We start from the raw sequence: 26,725 nt of genomic DNA on the forward strand, positions 1-26,725 counted from the left end.
GAATATAGAGGTATTTATTACTTATTTTAACAAAAACAATATCACCTAACCTACCTGCCAAAGACTAGATAACATTTCACTGTAAATTTGGTTTGAATATTTTATACAGGTGCTAGTTTATATCAAATTCAAATCAAATCTACAACCAGGGGGAATGTTCATTCCTCCTTTAATTTCTCTTTTCTTTTCTCCTCTGCACTGTAACTTTATTTATACATTTTGACTTATTTGACTTATATTTTGTTTTTGTTTATTTTTTATTATTGTGTTTCCTTTGCTTGATGTTCTGTGTAAAGCACATTGAATTGCCTTGCTGTTGAAATGTGCTATACAAATAAAATGAACTTGCCTTGCCTCCATAGACCCTCCAAAAATGACCTCAATATCAGTGAATCCACCTGGAGAAGTAGTTGAGGGCAGTAAAGTGACTCTGACCTGCAGCAGTGATGCCAACCCACCAGTAGACAACTACACCTGGTACAGAGACAGAGGAAGCAGCTTTATCTCCACTGGTCCTCAGCTGGTAAAGGACAATGTGTCTCCTGCAGACTCTGGACAGTACACCTGTCAGGGGACAAACAAACATGGATCCCAGATGTCATCACCTCATCCCATTAATGTTCTCTGTAAGTTAAATAACATTAATGCTGCAAATCAATACATTATTCATTATCTAATATAAATATAACAATATCTTAGCCACAGGTTAATTGTCTTTTTGATGTTTCTATCAAGATGCCCCAGTGAATGTATCGGTGGAGGTCAGTCCACCAGACAGTCCAGCAGAGGGCAGCAGTGTGAACTTGACCTGCAGCAGTGATGCTAACCCACCAGTACACAACTACACCTGGTACAAGAGGACTGGGCCTCCTGGTTCCAGCTCCCTGGTCCAGGTAGGGTCAGGACAGGTGCTGGTTCTGGCCTCTCTGCAGCCCTCCCACACTGGACTGTACTTCTGTCACACCAGGAACTCACTGGGAGAAAACAACTCTACTGAGGTGCTGCTGCACATGAACACAATAGACAGCAGTGGTGGAAAAAGTAGGCCTACTTAGATTTCTTTACTTAAGAAAAAAGTATACTTGAGTAAAAGTACAAAAGTATTAGCATCAAAATATACTTAAAGTACCAAAAGTAAAAGTATTCATTATGCAGAATGTCCTGTTTCACAAGTTATCATATGTCTAAAATGTAAATTGAAAATAGCAGATCTACAAGCTCACAACGCTTCGCATCTTGAAGTGTTGTGAGCTTGTAGATCGGCCAAAGTTTAAATATGTCTGAATTGGTTAATGTATGTTTTATAATAACAATCAAAATCCACAAAGTAACTCTAACTAAAGTTTTCAAATAATTGTACTGTAAAAGTACAATATTTGTCTCTAAGATATAGTAGAGTAGAACTAAAAGTATAGCAAATTGGAAATATTCCAGGAAAGTAAAAGAACCTCCAAATTACAGTACAGTACTTGAATACATGTAATTAGTTAGTTTACACCACTGATAGACAGTGAGTAGACAGAGGAAGTCGTTGGAAGGAATAATTGTAATAAAATTCATTCTGTAGTACAGTCTGCAACCTAACAACTAAATCTACTAAAGTGTATAATGTCGTTTTAGATGTAATTATTTAAAACTACATAAAGCACAACTAAACTATACTGAATAAATTATTGATTGATTTCCTTCTCTATTGATAACTTATGTGAGTAGGTCAAGTTTCTCTAAGCTTAGAATTGCGAAGAACACTGATTTTTAATACTTTTTTGTCAAGTGTTGTGGTGTAATATTAGACACCACACACAGTAATCAATAATAACTTTAGAAAAACAACCATCAGAAATGCTCATTAACTTCTCTCCTCATTTTGATTGTGTTTCTCCAAAGCCAACAAAGTTGCTCTAATATCTGGAGTTGCAGTCTCACTGTTTGTACTGATTCTGGTTTTCGCCATTGTTTTCTGGGTCAGGTGAGTGTGCATGTGAGCGAGCGAGCGTGCGTGTGTGCGTGCGTGCGTGTACTAATTTTAATGAAGCAGTACTGTGATGTTAAATGTAAAATGTTACACTCACTTTTATAACAAACGTGAACTTTTCAATTATGAGATTTTGACAGCAGATTCCATTTCAGACTTAGACGAAGATTATTGCAATTTCATTCATCACTAAATTATTTAAGTCTTTTGTTTTGACAGGAAGAAAAGGACAAATTCAGACCAAGAGGTATTTATTTGTTTGGATTTTGCTGTTTTAATTTGAGATGTTTCATAATATTTAGATATCATTTATATATATCCTCTATTATTTAGACAAATGAAGTTGATCATTGGAAACTTGGCAATTTTTTTTTTGCAAAAGCATATTTCTGTGTCTTCAATGTTAACACTACATATAATACAGACATAATATTTCACTGAAACCATCTGTTTTATTTTCTGTTTTGTCCCACACCAGCCTGCAGCTGTCCCTATGGTCAGTGGGAGGAGCTTGGCATCTGTCCCAGTGGTCAGTGGGAGGAGCTCAGACCCTTCAGTCCTGCAGGTGCATCAAGACTCCTCCTCTCATTGTCCCTCCTCTCAGATCAACAGTGTCTACTCCACAGTCCAGCACCACTCTCTGTCCTCTCCTCATCCTCCTACTGAGGAGATCCCTCTTTACTCCATGTTGAAGCTCCCGTCCCGTCAGTCTGCTTCACACCCCCCTGGACAGGTACTGTGTCTAAAGGTCACATGGTCTTTGATTTACACTTGAATCCTTTACCCAAGAAACCCACCAGAACACAGATTAATTACAACTTATTTCTCAAAACCAGTTTTTCTGCACTGTTTAGACATTAGTTCCCTTCTCCTTTCTTATTTACATATGTCTTAATTAGATTACACAACACTCCTGTGAGTCATAACAGTCATGCAAACTACTTCTCTTTTCTTTCTTTTCTTTTAATCTCTTCTCTATAAAGATGACAGTTATATTGTTCCAACTATCACCTATTTATTATTTAATCAATAATTTAACAAGCTAAGTGTGTAATTGTACTGTATTGGAGAAAGATTTCTAAGTTGTTTAAGATGTTTGAGTTTCAGCAGTGCATTTCATTTCATGACATTACTGATGGCAATTTATTTGTATCTTGTATTGCTCAGCAAGAGGAGGAAGTTGGCTATTGTCCAGTGACATTCAAACCAGTGTCAAAGTAATTTGGAATATAAGTATAAACATTTGTGAGAAACTATGTTTTAATGTAATAAAGCTTGTGGTATGCCCTGTGATAGACACCTCGGCTCCTGACCATTTGTTGATGGTTGGGTTGCAGGAGAAAGGTGTTGGCTAGGTATGCAGTTCTATTGTTACTATGCTAGTTTGTAAACAAAGGAGGTTACCTTTGGAGTGAATGTACTTAAGTCGAAGTCAGTCAGTATGTCCTTTGAGTTATAACTGGCTGGTCGTTCCGATTCTGTGCTGTGATGCGTTGATTGTAAGTTCTAGCTCCATTTGATATCAAATTAACACTCATTCTTCTTGAAACTTTGAATTGTCTCTGCCTTATTTGTCTCGTACTGTTGACTCAGTCCCCATCCAGATTTATCCAGGACATTTGAAGGTCCCGCCTCGACTATTGGACAGGTTCTGCTGTGCTTGGCTGATAACGGAGGAGGATGCCCCTTGGCCAGGCGATTTTGAATTAAATCGAGGATAATCTCCATAGTTTTGGGGAACCTGGCAGCCTCTTAGCTGTTTCAGCCAACCACAGAGTGAGTATTTCATGGTGCAATCTGTTTTGGGGGGTACGTTGTGTGTGGCAAATGCGATTCAGTAGTTTTTTAAAGAATTGGTGGTGTCTTTGTCTGTATTGTTTAAGTGTTGTCTGTTAATAGACATTCACGTACTGGAGGATATTGTAAAGTATTGTTTCATATTGACAGTGAGGTTTTTGTGCCTGTTACTTGTCAACTTATTGGTTAGTGAATTATTTATTGATTTAGCTGAATCTTTAAGTGTTGAATGGTCTAAAAGGGAGGCTACAAAGTCTTGCCTACAAGTAGCTACTGAAAAAGAAAAGGGAGGAATTCTATTCTTTGCCTTAGGGTCCCTTTTGCTAACAAAGCAATAAAAAGCGCTGAGTGAATGAGTTTGTCTGTTTGTGAGTCAAGAGAACATTTGTCTTTGTGATATTTTGGAAGTTCTTTTCAGCAACCAGGTGTTTTAAAAAAAAAATTATTGAGGCTTTGTTTATGTCTGTTAGAGGGGGAATTTTTCAATTGCCTCCCATTTATGAACGAAGCCTGCAAGAAGAAAGTCCATTTTGTTGTCTGTATTAGAAATTGCCTTATTTTGAGTTTTAATACTTTGAGTTTTAATACTTACTATAGTAAATTGAAAAGCATTACTTGAGTAACACTTTATATAATTATATAGGTTGAAGTTTAAATAATAATATTAATAATAACAATAGTAGTAATAATACTAGTTGTGTATTGAGAGCCTTAAATTTAACATGGGGGCAATACTTGCATATAAGAAGGAATATCAGGGTCCTGCAAGGATTGTGCATGACAAATTTGGAGTAAAAGGGGTTGCATTTCTGCCAAAATGGCATAAAAATTATGGTTTTCCTAAAAATGGAAGCTTCAGTCATACTGTGCTTCGAACTCTGCGGAAGCAGATGGCAAAAGAGTTTGAGGGCAGAATTGAGAAAGGAAAAATATCGGCTTGTGCCAAAATAAATGATAAATGGGCTAAAAATCTAAAAAATTTGAAATTATGGGAGGGAGAGGCAGACTCTCGGAAGCGTCTGGAGACAATGAATGCTAGTATCAAAGCCTTTGTCTCTTTGACCGTGGACGAGGCACATGATAAGATCTCCGTGGTCACACCCAAGGTTCTTGTAGAAGAGATAACAGGGACACGTTACTTCACCACTCCATTTTGTGACCATGTGTCGGAATTTGACCCCATATGGCCACAGAATGGATCATTTGAGAGGCCTGATATAGCATTGCTGAGAGAATTGATTAATCCTCCACATCCATCAGGTTTACCTGAATGGGATTATTCGTACATGCAAGAGTGTTTTGGTGTGTGGGATGCGATTAGCCGCAAAGTGGGTCATACAGATGGAGTCGTTAGATCTAGGCCTAAAGCTACTATGGTGTCTATCCACAAAGTTGACGATCTCCTGGATTGTCTAGTGAGAGTTAACCCCCCTCAGCTACCCCCTCAGCTACCCCCTCAAGGCCTACAGCCGGCCCCAGTTGTCCCTACTCCGCCCCCGTCTCCGGGGGTGGAGGTGCTGCTGCCGACACCCGCAGCCGCTGCAATCTCGGGGGCTGGGTCTCAGCTGTTGGCGCCACCTTTGTATAGTGATTTAATGGGCCAGGCCCTAGGGGGTCGAGACACCTCACTTCAGGCCAAAAGCACACCCAGTATGCTAAGAAGGGGCCCTGTCTTCTCACCTTCTGTTACTTCTCAGGATCAAAGCATGACCAGGTCTGGTCTGTCATATCAGCCACCTAATGCTTTGTGGGTCAATGATATTGAGACTTCACTGTTCACACCCATGTTACAGTGTCCCGATGGGCAGGGAGGTGTGCAGAGAATTTATAGGCCGTGGAAGGTGACCGAGCTTCAGGCCATCGTCGGCTCATTGCCAGACCCAAGAAATAATGGAAAAATATTTGCAACTGCCTTTCAAAAAATGGTTGCTCAGTGTAGCCCTACAGCTGGAGAATTGGAACACGTTTGTGTTACTAAGATGGGTTTATTGTGGGGCGACGTAAAACCGGCAAATTGGGATTCAAACACAGTTTGGTCAGCTGATCCCCAGGCTGCTTACCAGACGCAGTTGGCTGCTCTGGTTACTGCGTTTGAGACAAAATTTAAGCCGGTCATAAATATGACTATGGTTAATGCATGTGTACAAAAGCCAAATGAGACATTTAATGATTACTTTGACACCAGGGACCAGCAGGACCATTGCATATCACAACAACACAGCCCTGCAACACACACTGTAAGTTATAAAAACACACATTTACGTGATTGTGAATTTTATACCAGCTCAACTATGCATTGGAAACAGTGAGATTCTGATATAATGCTAGCCTGATTATCAGACTGAAGCTTCACAAAGCAGTTAACTCAGTGGAGTGGGCGGGGTCTATGGTCTTGAGCCAGGCTAATATAATGCACACATCCAGATGCATTTCCAGTATTTGAAATAAGACCATAGAGAAGTTGTGATTTACAGAAGTTTCCTACATACATACATACATACATACATACATACATACATACATACATACATACATACATACATTCATACATACATACATACATACATACATACATACATTCATACATTCATACATACATACATACATACATACATACATACATACATACATTCATACATACATACATACTGTACATACATACATACATACACACATACATACACACATACACACATACATACATACAACTTAGTTCTTCTCTACATTAGTTTGAATGGATGTGTATTGTTCTTTTCAGGTCTGGTGAAGCAGAAAATGAAGATGTGATCTATTCCACTGTGGATTAAACACCAAAGGCAAAACAAAGCAAAGTAAAACCATGATAGTATTTTTTCTTTAAAGAAGAAAATTCTGAGCATGTGTGTATGGGAAATACATTTTGAGGCTTTGACAATATTATTCAGTTGTGTATCTCAGCTGAAGTGTTTTCTGTTTCATCCCAGCCTCTTGTTGTTGAGTTTCCATTTGCACTCATTATTCTGTCACCCAATGACACAATGCAACAAACTGCAACTCATACTATGTGATGCTGAACATAATTCTTTCATTATATTCTACTGCCACCTAGAGTTTAAGAGGCAGAACTTCATCAGATATATCTAAATGTTTAACATCAATATTTGTGCTTGTGTATGAAGCAGAAGGATGTATGTATTGCCAGATATTTTATTTTGTAATGGGTTTGGGTGGGGGGGGGGGAATGTTTTATTAACTGAATTTTTTTACATTTATTGTAGATATATGTAAATATTATATGTCGCTTTGCTATCTAATGTTTTAATAAACTTAATAAACGATTTGGATACTATAACCCTCTGGCGTTTGGCATTTTGATTTAAAATACAAAATTACTATCCTTTTTCTGCACCAGTGCTGTATGAGACTACAATTAACAAATTGTGTTGGGGACCCCCTGGACCAAACATTGAGAGCCACTGCCATACATAATCTGACCCTGATTAGGGCAGTAGTTCTCAACCTGTTCAGGCCATGACCCCCCAAAATAATCAAATTTTAACTAGGGACTCCCCATCCTGATAAGCACTTGGAATGTAGGAGTTGAGGCATTATATTTTCGGTTCCACAGTCAAATAAAAATGTGTGAAAAAATAGTAATAGCAGATCTACAAGCTCACAACGCCTTGCTTTGCGAGGCGTTGTGAGCTTGTAGATCCGCTATTTTCAAAATGTTTGACAATTTGGCCTATGTTTGACCAGTTTTTATAATACAGTTTGTTGATTACTTTTTTTTTAAAGATATTTTTTGGGCTTGGGGCGAGAGATGGGGGGATGACAGACAGCAAAGGCCATCTGGATTGGAAATCGAACCCGCGACATGCTGTCAAGCTGGATTACCAGCATATGTGGTATGCCCCTGGACCACTAGGCCAGCGGGCACCCCTTGTTGTTTACTTTTGATGTAACAATGGTATATTTCTTTTCTTTCTTTTTGAGGTATTAAAAAGGTCTTAAAAGCCCCCCTTGGGGGTCCCGACCCACAGGTTGAGAACCCCTGGATTAGGCTATTGGTTGGGGGAGGAGTCAGGCCTGAGGCTGTTCACTAACACTGCACATAGTTCACTTTCACCCTGGGAGAATAATTCACCACCAGAATAAAGTTAATATCTTGTAATGGCCGAGTCAAAGTCCTGACCTGAATCCAATATGTTGTGGAAGCACCTGAAGTAAAAAAATAAATAAACATCACAATTACATTTATAATAGTTTGTCTAAAGTGGAGGAATGAGCTCCAATTCCTCCAAGCCCATGTGCACCACTGATCAACACTTACCACAAACATTTAAACCCATCGATTGACCAGACTTGCTCTGATATCAGCCCTTGTTTTTGTTGCTTTAAATGTAATTGTGTTTTTTTGTGTTTTGCCATCATTATAAATGTTTATTTAAACATGATTTATAATCTGTCGATGGCAATTCAACCAGCGTGGACGGAGGCAATCAATATAGGCTATTCCCTCGATTATTTCCATCCTCCAAGTCAACTTGTTTACTTTACAATAAACTACAGCTCACTCATTTCGGTCTCACCAAAATGATACTTACAAAACTATGCTAAGCAGGTTCAGCTATTTCCGTTCTCTAAACGGCATTATCTAATATTTCTCTCTCTCCTCTGTGTTGTTTCTGCAGCATTTATTTATAATACATCTATATCTATATCACCCTTCTCTCTCAGTGTGGATAGACAGTAGACAAGTGTCAAATACAGACAGAGTCCGGTAAATACGCTCTGTTTCAAACTCCTCTGAACTCATGTCTAATCTAACCTAACGGCTGCTTCAGTGTGGTTAACCACATGTGCAAAGAGCTCTGCAAATGCATGCTGTTCAGACATGCACGCATGTGGTCAGTTGATTTTTACACAATATGCCCATGATACAGTCAAAGCAAATGTGCATCTAATACACAGATAAGAATGTTTTTTTTTAATTCATCATTCATTTAATGATCATGTGTGCTGGTTCTTGTTGCAATTACCTGATCTTATTTTTATAATTGTCCTTTTTATGGCATGGCTCTGCAAGAGGCTAGCCGTGTGTGTGTGGGTGTGTGCCTGCGTGCGTGGGTGCGTGGGTGCATGCGTACGTGCTTGCACGTATCCATCCGTCCGTCCGGAGATAAACTCACAATTCACTGGACCAATCATTGCCAAATACCTCAGTTGTTTTCATGTGTTTTGTAGGTTTTTAAATATTTGACTTTAATTTCATAATTGAAGTCAGTGTGGCTCTTAGGCTGAAACTTTGCCCAAATTTGGAATAATACGTCATAGATATATCATAAATGACGAAGTCATGAAGTAACAGTGGACCAGCCTGAAGTAACAGGCTGGTCCACATGAAGTCCTGGTGATCCTACACTGTTTCTACGTGGATCCTGAGAGATCCACATCAGTTCTCCTTACTCTCCTTTAAGTTGTCTCTGGGTTAGAGTGGGGTAGAGATCCAATCCTTCTATCATCGCATCAGCAACACCTTGTACTTTATAAAGTAAAGCATGCTTTCTTTAACACACTATTAATACAGAGAACAGTGAACTAAAAGTCATCAGTATAGTTACTAGTTACTAGGTAACAGTAACACAAATATTCAGTACTCTAAATGTGTATAAGTAATGTGTGAAGAGAGGGAGGAAGGAAGAGTAAACAACACATTTTAGTGGTTTTAACCTTGACTTCCTTTTTAGTTTTTAGTTTTGGTTGTGTGTTGATCTGTATCAGTATGTCTAGATGACTGTTAGTGTAGACGTACTGGACAGACAAGCTCTGGAGACAAGTGAGTATATCTGAATTACCTCACTGTAACTTAGTAACAATCATACTTTATATATTCATTGACCGGTTTGTATCTTACAGTATATACATGCATCTTATGATACATGTAACTAAATTTAAAGAATAAGATAGTTTCTATAGCCAGGCCGTCAGGCTGCTGAACAGGCTCTGAGCTTTTATGTCAGTCCTGGTGAGCAGTGACAACACAAGCCGTCACACTGGCTCTATGACTTTATGTATGTTATATACTTTATTCCCACAAATGTAATACATTGATAATCTACTGATAAGTGATTTTTAATTTTTCTTGCTCAAGAGACTGAGCTACTCTACCTTATTTCTATTTTTATTGGGCTGCATTTGATGTCATGAAAGGTACTATACAAATAAAGTTTATTATTATTATTATTATTATTATTATTATTATTATTATTATTATTATTATTATTATTACCCTTATTAATATTATTATTATTATTAGTAGTAGTATTATTATTATTATTATTATTATTATTATTATTATTATTATTATTATTATTATTATTATTATTATTATTATATATTATATATTGCTTGATTATTTGACATTTACCGTACCATTTCATTAGCATTGGTGAAACTCAGTATAGCCATAGATTTATTGACATCTTATTACAGAACAGAGAGTACAGTACATTAGTTGGTTGTGAAGTGTGTCTTTCATTGCAGTTACTTGATGCTGGGGTCAGTTTTCACCTCAAGATACCATGAGGTTTCTAAAGACAATCAGTGTGATCCTGGACATTCTGATCTTGGTACCTGGTAAGGAGAGTTTATAATGGTTTCATATTCACAGTGTGTTCATCCTCCCTCATGGATAGTACAGTAAAATACTGTGTCAAACACCTAGTTATATGTTGTGGCCAATGTACAGATACATGTACAATTATTGAGGTAAATATGAAAAAAGAACAAAACTCTCAGTATTCTGTTCTATTTTATTATGATAATAATTGAGGACAATGCCTACTTTCAACAATTTTGCCATGGAGACCAAAATTATCCTTCATGAGCAAAAAAAAAGATTAATCTGAAGATTGACAATTTCTGTTGACAGTTCTTTGTCATTTACAGGTGTTTGTAGTGCTCAGTATGGAGTGACCTTCACCAATCCATCTCCATGTGTCATGAGAGGGTCATCAGTAGATATTGGCTGTTCATATGAATACCCAAAAGGTCTCACTGTCAATAAGGCATTCTGGTACAAGGACCGTAATTACGATTCACGACTAGAGGATCGTTTTAAATACATTGGTAATAAACGCCATAATTGTACCCTGAGGATCAACAACATAAAAGCCAGTGATACGAAAGGGCGTTATTCCTTCAGGTTTTTGACAACAGGTAAACCGATGTCCAGTAACCCAGTATCTTTGTCTGTAACAGGTAAACAAGAGTACTTTTTTAACCTTTCATGTAATCAAAGCCCAATCTTTCCTGACAATCTCACCAACTGACGTCCATCTTGTTTTTATTCTTCTGATCAGAACTGTCTGTACAGGTGACTCCTCCCACTGTGTCAGAGGGGACATGGGTGACACTCACCTGTCAAACATCTTGTAAACCAAGTCCCAACATTGTCTGGTTTAAAAATAGAAAACCAGTATCCAACCCAAGATTCCAGGCCACAATAGAAGATGCTGGGAGTTACCAGTGTGCCATTAAAGGACAAGAGACAGGGAAGTCTGAAGCTGTGATGTTGGATGTGAAGTGTGAGTTTATATGAGTTCATTTGACTTCTTTGTCTCTCTTTGTCTGACCACTTTTCTCTCTGTTTCATTCAAAGAAGAATCATGTTCAATTAAAGCTGCAAGCAGCGATGAGTGGGACCACCCCTCGTACCTTTATTGTGGATAAAGGTTTGGAGTTCTAGTTGAACATGACTCTTCTCAGAATGCACAGTATCCATCATTCTATTGCCGCAGAGCAACATGATTCCAAAAGTAGGATTAGTTTGTAAAAGTATAACTTCCAGGCACGTAGATGTTGCTATGAGTCATGAATGACTATGATTCATGTTGCCAGTAGCGATATGACTTTAACTAAATGTTGACACCTAAATGTGTTCAGGCCATGACTCATATCAAACGTGAAATTTGGGGCTGATTTGACCTTACATTCTAGTTATAAAGTATTCCCTGTTTCATGGCGAAACACAGATATCAATGTGTTATTTTATATACACTGAGTGAGTTTGAAGTGGATGTGATTATCCCCTTGTTAAAGTAAAGTTATTATACATTTTTACCCACAACAGATGGTCCCAAGAATGTTGTTTTGTCAGTAAGTCCACCAGGAGATGTTGTCAAAGGCAGCTCAGTCACTTTGACCTGCAGCAGCAGTGGTTCAAATCCACCAATCCAGAGCCTCTTCCTTCTCAAAGACAACGTTAAAGTGACACAGGAGAAGATAAAGACCATCTCTAACATCAAACCCAGTCACAGTGCAAGATACTCCTGTCAGGCAAAGAACAAGATTACCACAGTCACTTCACCTGAAGTCACTCTTCATGTTCAGTGTGAGTTTTTAATTTAATTTAGATCAAATTATATGGCATTTGCTTTATTATTTTGACCAACATTGGCACAATATTCAAAAGCAGTACGTATTGCCATTGTTCATACTAAGGAAACAATTATAATATTGTAACTATACTTTGTAAACACAGCAAATAATGTCAATTATCTTATTGTATCAATATCCATTATTCCTCCACAGACCCTCCAGAAATGACCTCAATGTCAGTGAATCCACCAGGAGAAGTAGTTGAGGGCAGTAAAGTGACTCTGACCTGCAGCAGTGATGCCAACCCACCAGTAGACAACTACACCTGGTACAGAGACAGAGGAAGCAGCTTTATCTCCACTGGTCCTCAGCTGGTAAAGGACAATGTGTCTCCTGCAGACTCTGGACATTACACCTGTCAGGGGACAAACAAACATGGATCCCAGATGTCATCACCTCATTCCATTGATGTTCTCTGTAAGTAAATAAATAAATAACGTCATAGTCCAATTAAAATATGTATTTATTTAACAACACTTAGTGTATGATCAAATGTAATTTGTCTTTTTGATGTTTCTATCAAGATGCCCCAGTGAATGTATCGGTGGAGGTCAGTCCACCAGACAGTCCAGCAGAGGGCAGCAGTGTGAACTTGACCTGCAGCAGTGATGCTAACCCACCAGTACACAACTACACCTGGTACAAGAGGACTGGGCCTCCTGGTTCCAGCTCCCTGGTCCAGGTAGGGTCAGGACAGGTGCTGGTTCTGGCCTCTCTGCAGCCCTCCCACACTGGACTGTACTTCTGTCACACCAGGAACTCACTGGGAGAAAACAACTCTACTGAGGTGCTGCTGCACATGGACACAATAGACAGTGAGTAGACAGAGGAAGATGTTGGAAGGAATGATTGGAATAACATGTACTTTACAGTCTGCAACCTGATGACTAAATCTACTAAAGTGTATAATGGAGTTTTAGATGTAATTATTTAAAACTATATAAAGCACCAGAAAACCATACTGAATATTGTTGATTGATTTCCTTCTCTATTGATAACTTAGTGAGTAGGTCAAGTTTCTCTAAACTTAGAATTGCAAAGAACACTGATTTGTAATACTTCTTTGTCAAGTGTTGTCCAAAGTTGGTGTAATATTAGACACCTCACACTGCAATCAATAATAACTTTAGAAAAACAACTATCAGAAATGCACATTTTAACTTCTCTCCTCATTTTATTGTGTTTCTCCAAAGCCAACAAAGTTGCTCTATTATCTGGAGTTGCAGTATCACTGTTTGTGCTGATTTTGGTTTTCGCCATTGTTTTCTGGGTCAGGTGAGTGTGCATGCGTGTGCGTGCGTGCGTGCGTGCGTGCGTGCGTGCGTGCGTGCGTGTGTGCGTGCGTGCGTGCGTCTACTTATTTTGATGAAGCAGTAAACTGTGATATTAAATGTTACACCCACTTTTATAACAAACGTGAACTTTTCAATTGTGAGCTTTTGACAGCAAATTCCATTTCAGACTTAGACTAAGATTATTGCAATGTCATTCATCACTAAATTATTCAAGTCTTTTGATTTGACAGGAAGAAAAGGACAAATTCAGACGAAGAGGTATTTATTTGTTTGGATTTTGCTGTTTTAATTTGAGATGTTTCATAATATTTTAGATTAGATACATTTATATATCTCCTCTATTACTTTTAAACCTACAAATGAAATTGATAATTGGAAACTTGGCAACAGTCTTTTAGCAAAAAAAAAATTCTGTATCTTAAATGTTAACACTATATATAATACAGACATAACATTTCACTGAAACCATCTGTTTTATTTTCTGTTTTGTCCCACACCAGCCTGCAGCTGTCCCTATGGTCAGTGGGAGGGGCTTGGCGTCTGTCCCTATGGTCAGTGGGAGGGACTTGGCATCAGTCCCTGTGGTCAGTGGGAGGAGCTTGGCGTCTGTCCCAGTGGTCAGCGGGAGGAGCTCAGACTACTACTCCACAGTCCAGCACCACTCTCTGTCCTCTCCTCATCCTCCTACTGAGGAGATCCCTCTTTACTCCATGTTGAAGCTCCCGTCCCGTCAGTCTGCTTCACACCCCCCTGGACAGGTACTGTGTCTAAAGGTCACATGGTCTTTGATTTACACTTGAATCCTTTACCCAAGAAACCCACCAGAACACATTTTAATTACAATTCCATTCTCCAAAAATGTGTGGTTCTGCACTTTTCTCACACAGAAAGGAGATCCATTCTCCTTTCTTTTTAACATAATATTTATTTACATTACACCACACGCTCCTGACTCATATCAAGCTAACTACTATACGTCTCTTTTATTTTATTTTCCATGTTGAAGCTCCCGTCCTGCCAGAGTGACGTATAGGGCGCTTTTTATCAACTGGCCAATCATGATAAATTGTGTCTGTTGTCTTGATATATTGCTGGCACAACCCTCTGCAATAAGTCATCAAATTACCCCTTGTTTAGCATAAAGTGTTCCAACATGTTACTACATGTTGGATACAGTAGTAACAACATACAGCACTGCCCTCTAGCATAATGAAGCTTAGCTCTGTGTGGAAGATTGATTGATTGGCATGATATAATTGATTTTGAAATTGATTGGTACCTGCTGATAAAAGCACGCCTTATGTTTGCTTTTACACAAATTAAGATTGGATTTTGATATCAAAACACCCCAACATATGTTTTTTAGAACATATCGTTAATCAATAGGTGCCAAATATAACTGAGCATGTCCTCTAATCTAAAGGGCCACTCACACTGAGCATTATAACTATAATGATAACTATAACTACATCGTTCTCCATTGTATTTTTTTTAATAGTTGGTGTGAACTCTCTCATCCACTTTTTTTTTATTTCACGATTTTTAAAACTATATTTGTTATAGTTATAGTTATAGTGCTCAGTGTGAATGGCCCTAGAGACATTTTACATGTTAACAATTAAACCCCATACGTTGTTGAGCCCTCAGGGCTCTATAGTCTCACAAAAGCGACGTGTTGTGAGACTTTATAGTCGATCTGCTACTTTCTGCAAAAGCTTTTCCATTATATGGATAATGGAGTTAAAGGGTTTAAAACGAGCTTCAACCACACGGAGCTCCTGGACAAAGTTGTGATATTAACCGTAGTGTTGTCAGCCATAGGTGACATGTTTACGTGAGGTTACGCAGCCACAACCGACTACCATCACCCTCTTTTGCCTAAACAATATATATTTATTTTCATTTTCAGCATAAAAAGTGCTCTAGGCAGCATTTCTTCTTCATAACAAACAGACAGAGTGAACACACCCTTGTAGTTCCTCTCTCAAAACCGTCTTTCTGCACTGTCCTCACAGCATGAGAAAGGAGAAGGAAACATTAAACTGCACTCTGCTAACAGTCATGCAAACTATGTCTCTCTCCTCCCCCCCTCTTCTCTTCTCTTCTCTTCTCTTCTCTTCTCTTCTCTTCTCTTCTCTTCTCTTCTCTTCTCTTCTCTTCTCTACAATCAAATAGACAGTTTCTTTGTATAGCCTATCTACTATCATCTGTTAGTTATACACATTATGATAAGTTGATAGGGTGATTGTCTAACAACTGCACTTTATAGCAGTTAGAGACAATGTAGTAAAATAATTATTATAATTATAAAAATGTCAAGAATTCTGGGTTTCATCATTCCATTCCATTTAATTACTAATTACACTTTTGTCATTATTTGTATGTTGTATTACTCAGCAAGAGGAGGATGTTGACTGTTGTTCACTGACATTCAACCCAGGGACCAGCATCCAAGCAGATCACAACAACACAGCCCTGCAACACACACTGTAAGTTATAAAAATTACAATTGAATTACATCAGATCAACTATGCACTGAGTCAGAAAAACAAATGCACATATTCAGATGCATTTCCAATATTTTAATTAGACATATTTTAAATAAGACCACACAGAGAAGTTGTGTTTTACAGAAGTATGTTTCCTGTGCTGCTGAAGAGCCATTAGGGTTACATGTGTAGTTCTTCTCTACATTAGTATGAATTGATGTGTATATTGTTCTTCTCAGGTCTGGAGAAGCAGAAATTGAAGATGCGATCTATTCCACTGTAAAGGAAGACGTCTCTGCAATCTATTCCAATGTGGATTAAACTAAAAAGGCAAAGCAAAAAACAAAGTAAAATTCTTTCTTATTCTGTCTGCAACTCACAATATGTGATGCTGAATCTAATTATTGGATTATATTCTGCTGCCATCTTGAGTTTAAGGGGCAAAACTTCATCATCTAAATGTATCGTGAATTATTCTGCTTGCTTATGAAACAGGACAGAGGATTGTTTAAAGGTTTGTGAGACAATGACTGTATTAACTTTACAATTAACATTACTAGATCATTTATTATGTAAATATGTTCAATATGTATGTGTGGGGAAGGGGGGAGACCAGGGATAAAAATAAATGACCAAAACCATTGATTTATTGACCAGAAAGGGGAAAATCCCACCAGCAAATCACAACCTGCTTCTAAGGGATGGGAGCATATTGACAAGCTCCTCTGAAATGTTGTATTTTTTTTAACTAAAGGAATGTTTTATTCATCGACAGCATTTATAGTAGGCCTATAGATTTATAGAATGGGGCGGCAGTGGCTCAGGGGTAGAGTGGCCGGGTAGAGTGAACTGGATAACCGCCAGGTTCCCAGTTCGATCCCGGGCTGGGGCGCTCCCCTAGAGTTAGTGTCGAAGTGTGCTTGAGCAAGACGCTGAACCCCTAATTGCTCCCGATGAGCAGGTTGGTGCCTTGCATGGTTTCCTCCGCCATCGGTGTATGAATGTGTGTGTGAATGGGTTAATGGCACAATCAATGTAAAGCGCTTCGGATAGAAGCGCTATATAAATGCACCATTTACCATTTTTACCATTTTATAGAAGATGCATGTAAATATAATGCTATATATCTGTTATGAAAGCTCAGGAAATGAAGTTAATAAATACGTAATCATTTGTTAAACTTGTGACTTCAGGAAGATGTATTTAACTATTATTATATTATTACTATTATTATTTAATTATGTTGTGCTTGTGTAATAATCCCAGTTCTTTGGTTTCATTCAGCTGCAGTAATATCCTAACTGTTAATAACTCTGTCTGAGCGTGTACTAGTGGATCCAACCCATTTGGGCCGCTTTACTGAGAGCGTAGAAACTCTCTCCAATTTAAATTGACACTGAGAATTTTACTGTGAAGACAGTGTGATATAATGAATGTACAGACGGATAGTTTTCATTAAATGAGTTTTGTAGAACTGGACTCACCGTTTTAATCCTTTTGCTTTTAGGATCATGGTCATTCAATAAAAAACTTGCTCTTTCACATACACACACATTGAATCACCACTGTAACTTGAAGACATTTTAGCTCTTAATTAAATTGCCATCAGTAGTCTGTGGTGTTTTCACAGCACCTTTTGGAGTCCCTTCAGCTCGCTCACAATGGTTCTCAAATGTTTTTGGCTCACGGAACCCCTGTAAATAACCTTTTAATCCACGGCACCCCCGAATTACATTGTTACCGAATTACATAGTAGTTCCTCACACATTCTATTGAATATTAAACACCTATAAACACCTAGAATCCCACTGATTATTAAGATAATGTTTTACATTATTAAAAGGTTAAACCTATAGAAAATGGTATCAGGTGCTCCATGAATGGAACACTATATGCAAGATAAAATGATGAAGTTTATGATGTTCTTTCAACATAACCTTTTTTGTGGTGTCTGGGGAGGTCTGTGTGACTAGAACCACTTGTAGTTTTATTAAGTAATAAATAAAAACAAGAAAGAAAAATGGATTCAGTTTGCAAACACGAACATGACTCACACTGACCATCCATTTGCTTATAGTTGCAAAGAGGACTGACGTTGTCATAGCATTGCAGTTTGTGCTGCATGGTGTACAGAGGCTAGTGGGGATGACTCTTTAGTCCTTTCATCTAAAGAATGAATAATTGATAAGCATCCTCCAGCATACCTTACTTAATCATCAAAGAACTCACTTTCACATCATGGCTGGCATGAACGGTAAATATTTTTTGCAATTTTAAAAAGAAAGGAGAGACAGAGAGACAGTGGGGGTTTCCATTGTTTATCAAATACAAAAAGTGTACATTGTACTTATTATCATATACTGTATACCCAGTGGTGGAAAAAGTACCCAAATTCTTTACTTAAGTAAAAGTACCAATACTGCAATATAGAAATACTAGTTACCAGTTACAAGTAAAAGTCCAGAATTCAAAATGTACTTGAATAAAAGTACAAAAGTATTGGCATCAAAATATACTTAAAGTACCAAAAGTAAAAGTACTAAAATGTTTGAAAATAGCCGATCTACAAGCTCACAACGCGTCGCGATGCGACGCGTTGTGAGCTTGTAGATCGGCTATTTTCAAATAGCCGATGTATAAAATAGGGCTAAAGTGGTTAATGTATGTTTCATAATATCTTAATTTATATCTGAAAAGTAACAAGTAACTAAAGTTTGCAAATAATTGTAGTGGAGTAAAAGTACAATATTTGCCTCTGAGATGTAGTGGAGTTGAAGTAAAAGTACAGAAAATGGGAAATACTCCAGTACAGTAAAAAAAAATCTTCAAAAGTCTACTTAAGTACAGTACTTGAGTAAATGTACTTAGTTACTTTACACCACTGTGTAAAGTATACCCCCAATTTCAGTTTGTAGTGGAGGTGGGAGTGTCTTCCTGCTGAAACACGGAGCAGGAGACACCAGCGTCTTCAGAATGGTCACAGTTGTGATCATCCCTGGATACATGGGAACAGTCCTCTAGTGAGGCCTCTTCACCGCTACACTTGAGATTGTCCATGAGGATCGTTCCTGTGCCCGGGCCAAAGCTGGCCTCTTGCCAGGCGTCTGTAGCCTCTCCACAGCCAACTTTGCGACACACAACCTCGGCATCTGGGAGGTCCCAGGCATCATCGCACACCGTTCCCCATTCGTTCTCAGAGAAGATCTCCACCCGGCCCTCACAGGGATGCTGGCCACCCACTAGTCTCACCGATCCTATATACGCACATTTAGAAACAACAGATATTTACGTTCACCTATGGGGAAACTCAATGAATACTGTACTGTTAGTTTCTATTTTCATTTTTAGTTCTGCCTATTCAATGCCTATTCAATGAAAACATTCTTTTGAAAATACTTTTTGAACTGTATGTAGTCTTTTGAATAAAATTCCATTTAGTTTTAGTCATATTTTAGTCATCTGAAATGTTTTAGTTTTTGTCTAGTTTCAGTCGACAAAATATCATAAGATTATAGTCGACTAAATCTACAGTTGATTTAGTCGACTAAAATGTATTTTGCCGGTGCCTTGATGGCGTCGTAATGGCTGATTTTACACTCGGTTGCATGCTGAAAATAGCTGATCTACAAGCCCAAAACGCGTCGAAAACGCGATGAAATGTTTTCGTCGACGAAATCAACACTGGTTAACAGTGGCCTGTCAGTGGATATATGTCTGATTAACTTACTATTAGTACAGGACCTCCGCACGGATGCGTTCTCTCCCCTGTATTGTTCTCTTTGTACACAGATGAGATCATGATCTAGAAATAATGCTATGGTTTGTACAAGTATGCTGATGACATTGGGCATAGTTGGACCTTTATTGAAGGGACCAAAATTCATAATATAATGTAATAAGCATAAGTAAAGCTGTCTCTCCCATCGTTTCTCTAGTGATCAAAACAGTAATCCATTTACTATGTCTTTGTACAGCCAAACTTGTAATATGCAACATTTCCAACGGTTTTGTGTGTCTGTGCAATTTCATTTGACCCCATTTGCGTACTCCCTCTCCGGAAAAAAAGAAGAAAAAAGAATGATGATAATTGATTGAAAGTTCTGCCCATTATATAATGGATTGTTTTTGGGAATACAGTTATATTTTCCTTTCAACCTTAAAGTAATTGTGTCCTATAAATGAATTCTTCATTATCTCCACCAAGCCAAAAGGCCAGCAGGCAGAGATTATGTTTATGTTTTATGACGCCATATAGGCCACTACTGATCCACATGTATCATCTGTTTTCCGAGTATTCATATTACATTACGATTGGCTATGATTGGCTTCCATTGACAAAGGTTATGAACGGAGTGTCATATTTTTGTCAGACATTGAGGGGCCTCTAAACAATGCTGAGCCAAAAGCAACTTCATATCCACCCGTAGGGCCTGCCACAAATACTACAAATGTCATTGTTTGTTTCAGAAACTTGAACCCCCCCCCCCCCCACACACACACACACACTAGACCTCACACCTAGGCCTCACCTAACCCCTGCTCATTATGCTATGGTGGGATGGCTCAAGGTAGAGACAGTCAGAATATACATTTCTTTTTTTTTCTTTTTTCAACCAGTAAATATGAAACCAAAGCGTATATAATACCCAACAGGGTTACACAACGATGGCCGTCAGCTCCTCAGACTGCGGCCCCACCCTGAGTCTCTCCATACCTGGGGTTCCTCATCCCGTTCCACATTCATCTCATTACGTTTCAATAAATCATTAAACTTGAGTATGTCGTCTCTTACTAGTGAAACTGCATTTATCTCCTTGTTCTATATAGCTAATTTATAAAACAAGGTGCATAAACAACCTATTTCTCCATCCGGATCAATAGCATTTTAATGATAGACACTCTAACCATTAAGGCCACTGAGCTGGTACAGTACCAACAGAAGAACCCTGCATATTCTATATATATTCTATGATTCATCTAACAGAGAGAATTTAGGGAACCGCTAAGTTAGAGAGAGAGAGAGAGACACAGAGAGAGAAAGAGAGACAGAGAGAGAGAGAGAGAGATGGAGTGAGAGAGAGAATACATAACAAGGTCAGTATAAAAAAGTACAATAATATAGACATTCATCACATTTATTGACCACCAAATATAACCCATGAAGCCAACTAAAATGATGGATATACCTCCACAAATAGACCTTTTTCCCCTTTTTTCCTCTTCACTCCATTAAGGAGGCTATTAATTATGAAGCATACATCCTTAATGTGGCAGCAGAAATAGGACATTTATACAAACATACTGTACAAACAAACAAACAAATAAACAAACAAACAAACATACTGTACAAACAAACAAACAAGCAAACAAACAAACAAACATACTGTACAAACAAACAAACAAGCAAACAAACAAATAAACAAACAAACAAACAAACATACTGTACAAACAAAAAAACAAACAAATAATAATAGTTTCACATGGATGCTTACCCGACAGTTGTGAATAATAGCCTAGAATTAAAAATAAAGGAAGACATTAGGTTCAGTCAACAACAGTTGTGTCCATGTGTGAACTTTGTCCCCTATTTCTTCATTGTGTGCCAAAACATAATTTACAGAAAAATTAAATATACATATCTGGACTACAATTTCCATTGACACTTCTATAGTTTTCCTCAAATAAAAGTAGACAAGAGACAAAACTAAAACTAAATTTCCAAGACTTTATTTGGCTATATTGAACATATTGTACCACCACTATGTCCTGTCAACTGGAATGTACTGTAAGATTCCAGGAAGCATGAGCTCAGAGTTATATGATATTATCAGCACTACTATTAACAGTGCTATGCTATTAGGCTATAATACTTGGATAAATTGTGACACACGTGTTGCAAATTTATACACAATAGTTAAAGGGATAGTTCACCCGAAATAAATCATTTTTTTCTATCAATTAGTCACCCCATGGAGACTTGAATTCATGGATCTCCATGGAGTGACTAATCAATAGAAAAAAAGTCATTTTGGGGGTGAACTATCCCTTTAAAGTCTGTCATTATGACACACTCAACAATTTGAAGATAATTGTACTCAAGACAATCCCAATTAAGGTCCCACACCTAATCCCAAAGCCTGTGGAGTTAGTTTTATGTCATAATATATAACCATTCATAATTTCTCTGTTAGTAAATATCTTAAAGTATAGCTTTTAACAGAAAACCCTAGTGGCCTAATCATGTTTAACGGAGAACCCTAGTGGCCTAATCATAGAAATTATACACCACAGTGTATAATTTGTGGCAGGTGCTGTGTCTTTACCAGCACTGATATCTAACACTTTTGTTCTTTTGCATTTGATTATTGCCCGCATGCCTATCCATCCTGGAAGGGGGTCCCCTCTTTTGAGATCCTTCCTGAGGTTAAAATTTGTCTTTGTTAAATGTGGGCCTGTAACAGTGATTAAGGCACACTTGACTTTAGTTCACTGATAAATTACATTGATTAGATAAAATTACTGGGGAATTGTTCTGTAGGTCAAGGAATGGAAGAAAATCTGAATAGTAAATGTAAGTTCTACATCAAAACCAGTGGGGGGGGATCAAATGCTGATAGAACGTACAACAGTGGCTCACAATGACAGAGCAAAGCCCTATTTTTTGTAATTGGTCATGTTTAAGTCAAAGCTTATCGTCAGATAATTATAAACAAAATATGTATAATAAAAAAATGGGGAAACTACGGCAGCAATATAATAAGAGTGCAACTGAGCAGGCCATCCTGGTAACAAAAGAAAGTTGTATTTACTCCGTTTTAGCCTTGGGTAGAAACATCAGAGAATATGGCTTTTCTTACCTTTAAGCTGCAGGACGAGCATGAGAGATATCCCACACAGCTGCTTGTGGAGGGCCATGTTTGTGTCTTCATTTCACTGACCTGATCAGCATTGTTAAATAGCTCTGTCCTCAACTCCTCCCATATAGTGGCACCTGACATCAAACTGTTTTGACATGTCACTGGTTTCCTCATTGCTCTCTCATCCAGCCTGCACACGCACGCACGCATGCGCACGCGAACACACACGCACACTCACACGCACATGCACACGCACATGCACACGCAAACGCACGCACACGCACACACACACACACCCAGACACACACGCACACCCTTCCTTCAGGTAAGTAACATAAAACCCTTTACAGTAACAGGTAGGTAAGATAAAACTTTACAGATAAATAAAAGGTGAGTATATATTTCTTTTTGTTGTCTTTTTTCAACCAGTAAATATGAAACCAAAACGTATATAATACCCAACGGGGTTACACAACGATGGCCGTCAGCTCCTCAGACTGCGGCCCCACCCTGAGTCTCTCCCTACCTGGGGTTCCTCATCCCGTTCCACATTCATCTCATTGTGAGCTTGTAGATCTGCTATTTTCAAAAGATTTTAATACATTTTATACATTTGAAAACTTGTGAAATGGGACATTCTGCATAATGAGTACTTTATACTTTTGGCACTTTAAGTACATTTTGATACCAATACTCTTGTACTTTTACTCAAGTAAATGTTGTATTCCGGACTTTTACTTAGTAACAGACATTGCAGTATTGATACTTTTACTTAAGTAAAAAAATTGAGTACTTTTTCCACCACTGTTAATTACAACACCTCCCTCCCTCGTCCGGGGTGGAGGTGGCCTTTCTGTCATCATGACACACTCAACAATCTGAAGGTCATCGTACTCAAGACGATCCCAGTTAAGTGTGCACGTCTAATGCCAAAGCATGTGGTGTTTGTTTTAAAACATATAGTCATAACTCAAGAGGAGGCTGTTTGTAGCTATACAGTTGTTTGTGACCATTCATAACTTTGTATTTGACAGCATGCTTTCTTTAACACACTATTATAAAACACAAAAATAAAAGTCAACCGTTCTGTGTAGGAAGAGAGGAGAGAAAACATTCTCACGGTTTTAGCCTTGACTTCCCTGTTAGTTTGCTCGGTGTGCGTTGTTGACGTGGTTACCAGTATGTCTCTAGATGACTATTAATGTAGATGTGATGCTGTGGTATTTACAGAGCATCACTTTGTGCCGCGCTGCCAGCTTGTACTTCTGCTATTTTTGATCTTTATCTTGAAAGTGTTTGAACAATGTTTAATCATTTAGACTTTTTTTTACTCAAATCTTCTCTTATGGGGGTCCCTGGCACAAAACATTTTCAGATGGGGGTCCGTGGCCAATTACATCATTTTGGGGGTACTACCTTGGCACAAAAAATAACTACTGGTTTGGAAGGCATTTGTAGAATGGGCCTCAGGTCTTAATGGGTTAAGAGTTGATGGTTATCAGTATGTCTAGATGACGTTAATGTAAATGTGTGATGCTGTGGTACTTCTCTATGAGTGTATTTAACTATATGGATGTCTAAATATGACATTAAGGGGAATTCACACTGACCCACGCACACACGTCACTTGACCAAGTGACCGTGTTTAAGGAGTTGATGGTTATCAGTATACGGTAGATGACGTTAATGTAGTCATGTGATGCTGTGGTATTTCTAAGTGTATTTAACTGCCATGGATGTCTAAATATGACACTAAGGTGAATTCACACTGAACCCTCGCACTGGCTGACATGAGAATCTATTGACTAGACAGACAAGCTTTGGAGACGGGTGAGTACAGTATGACTGAATTACCTCATAGTAACTTAGTAACAATGATACTTTATATATTCACTGAGGTGATTGTATCTTATACTGATACATTCACACCATACAGAAATAGTGAAGAAGTGGTCCAAATAAAACAAAAAAATGTTTAATAAATCCATGTGATATTATATCACAAATACAGCATAATCATAAAAATGTAACATTAACATTGGTGAGACTCAGTATATACATAGATTTATGGACAGCTTATTGTATAACAGAGTACAGTACATTAGTTGGTTGTGAAGTGTGTCTTTCATTGCAGTTACTTGATGCTGGGGTCAGTTTTCACCTCAAGATACCATGAGGTTTCTAAAGACAATCAGTGTGATCCTGGACATTCTGATCTTGGTACCTGGTAAGGAGAGTTTATAATGGTTTCATATTCACAGTGTGTTCACCTCTCATAGATTTACTAAATGACTTCCAAACTGCACAGGTAAAAGTCAAATACTGTGTCCAACACATGGTTAAATGTTGTGGGCAATGTACAGATAAATTAATGTAAATATTGAGGTAATTAAAAAATTACAATAAAAAAATATTAAATGGTATTCTATTCTACTCTCATATTGAGGAAAATACCTACTCTCAACTATGTGACATCATGTTGAGTCACAATCTACTAGATAGATAGAATGTGGCCAGAACATCTGAATTATTATCTCACATGATAAAAAAAAAAGAACATTTTTGTGGACAGATATGTATGTGTGTATTTTACAGGTGTTTGTAGTGGAGAGTATGGAGTGACCTTCACCAATCAATACCCATGTGTCATGAGAGGCTCATCAGTAGATATTGGTTGTTCATATGACTACACTGTGGGTCACACTGTCACTGATACAATCTGGTACTCCCAGGACCCTAAAACTGAAGCCATTGTAAAACTGCCATATCAAGGTCATATTCAATACATTGGTAATAAACACAAGGCATGTACCCTGAGGATCAATAACATACAAGACAGTGATGAGAGAGATTATTACTTCAGGTTTGTGACAAAACAGACTGCGTGGACCAGTGAGACAGTATCATTGTCTGTAACAGGTAAACAAGAGTACATTTTTAACCTTTCATGTAATCAAAGTCAAATCTTTCCTGACAATCTCACCAACTGACGTCCATCTTGTTTTTATTCTTCTGATCAGAACTGTCTGTACAGGTGACTCCTCCCACTGTGTCAGAGGGGAGACAGGTGACACTCACCTGTCAATCATCTTGTAAACCAAGACCCAACATTGTCTGGTTTAAAGATGGACAACGACGAGTATCCAACCCAGGATTCCAGGCCAACATAGAGGATGCTGGGAGTTACCAGTGTGCTGTTGAAGGACAAGAGAGATGGAAGTCTGAAGCTGTGATGTTGGATGTGCAGTGTGAGTTTATATGAGTTCATGTGAGCTCTTTCTGTCTCTTTGTCTGAATCTTTTTCTCTCTCTTCAATTAATATAACAGCAAATTCACAGAAGAATCATATTCAATTAAAGCTGCAAGCAGCAATGACCAGGCACATCCCTTGTATCTTTATTGTGGATGAACTGCAAAGTCAAATCTGTGTACAACACATAGCTAAATGTTGTGGTTAACGTACAGATAAATATATATTTTATATTCCATTATACGTATGATATGATATGATATGATATGATATTAATTATCATATTGAGGACAATATCTACTTTCAACTATTTGATATCCTTTCATGTTATCACGATCTATGAGGCCAAAAGGTCAGATTTATTATCTCATATGATAAAAATACAAATAAATTTAGCACACTGGTAACTCCCAGTATCTTCTATTTTAGGACGGGCCCGGCCATCGCTGGTTGCAGCTTTAGTCGAATATGATTCTTAGGATGCAGAGTATCCACCATTCTATTTCCGCAGAGCAACATGATTCTAAATATAGGACTAGTTTGTACAAGTATAACTTCCAGGTACCAGTAGGTGTTGCTACGACTATGATTCATGTTGCCAGTATGACTTTAACTAAATATTAACTCCTAAATGTGTCCAG

The 26,725-nt window shown here is 38.0% G+C and overlaps 2 protein-coding genes and 1 long non-coding RNA gene across 3 annotated transcripts in view; all 3 read left to right on the forward strand.

Moving 5' to 3' along the window:
- The window catches only part of LOC308086429 (uncharacterized protein), a 48,499-nt gene that overhangs the window by 18,902 nt on the left and 2,872 nt on the right, over positions 1-26,725 (forward strand). Inside the window, exons 20-21 of the mRNA XM_080429951.1 lie at positions 363-626; positions 736-1,041. Coding sequence (XP_080286077.1) covers positions 363-626; positions 736-1,041 — 570 coding nt within the window. The remainder of the gene's footprint in view (positions 1-362; positions 627-735; positions 1,042-26,725) is intronic.
- LOC308086728 (neuronal growth regulator 1-like) lies at positions 10,332-16,724 on the forward strand. The gene is made up of 9 exons (XM_080430377.1): positions 10,332-10,390; positions 10,703-11,014; positions 11,116-11,340; positions 12,718-13,008; positions 13,387-13,468; positions 13,719-13,746; positions 13,989-14,246; positions 15,886-15,977; positions 16,217-16,724. The coding sequence occupies exons 1-9, from the start codon at positions 10,336-10,338 to the stop codon at positions 16,296-16,298; spliced, it is 1,425 nt and encodes a 474-aa protein (XP_080286503.1). The 5' UTR covers positions 10,332-10,335; the 3' UTR covers positions 16,299-16,724.
- On the forward strand, positions 24,556-25,591 carry LOC308087170. Its single transcript, XR_013933284.1, has 3 exons — positions 24,556-24,664; positions 24,969-25,061; positions 25,430-25,591. It is a non-coding gene; the product is annotated as an uncharacterized lncRNA (long non-coding RNA).

The sequence above is a fragment of the Gymnoscopelus braueri genome (assembly GCF_963280865.1).
Source record: "Gymnoscopelus braueri genome assembly, chromosome: 6".
Classification (NCBI taxonomy): domain Eukaryota; kingdom Metazoa; phylum Chordata; class Actinopteri; order Myctophiformes; family Myctophidae; genus Gymnoscopelus; species Gymnoscopelus braueri.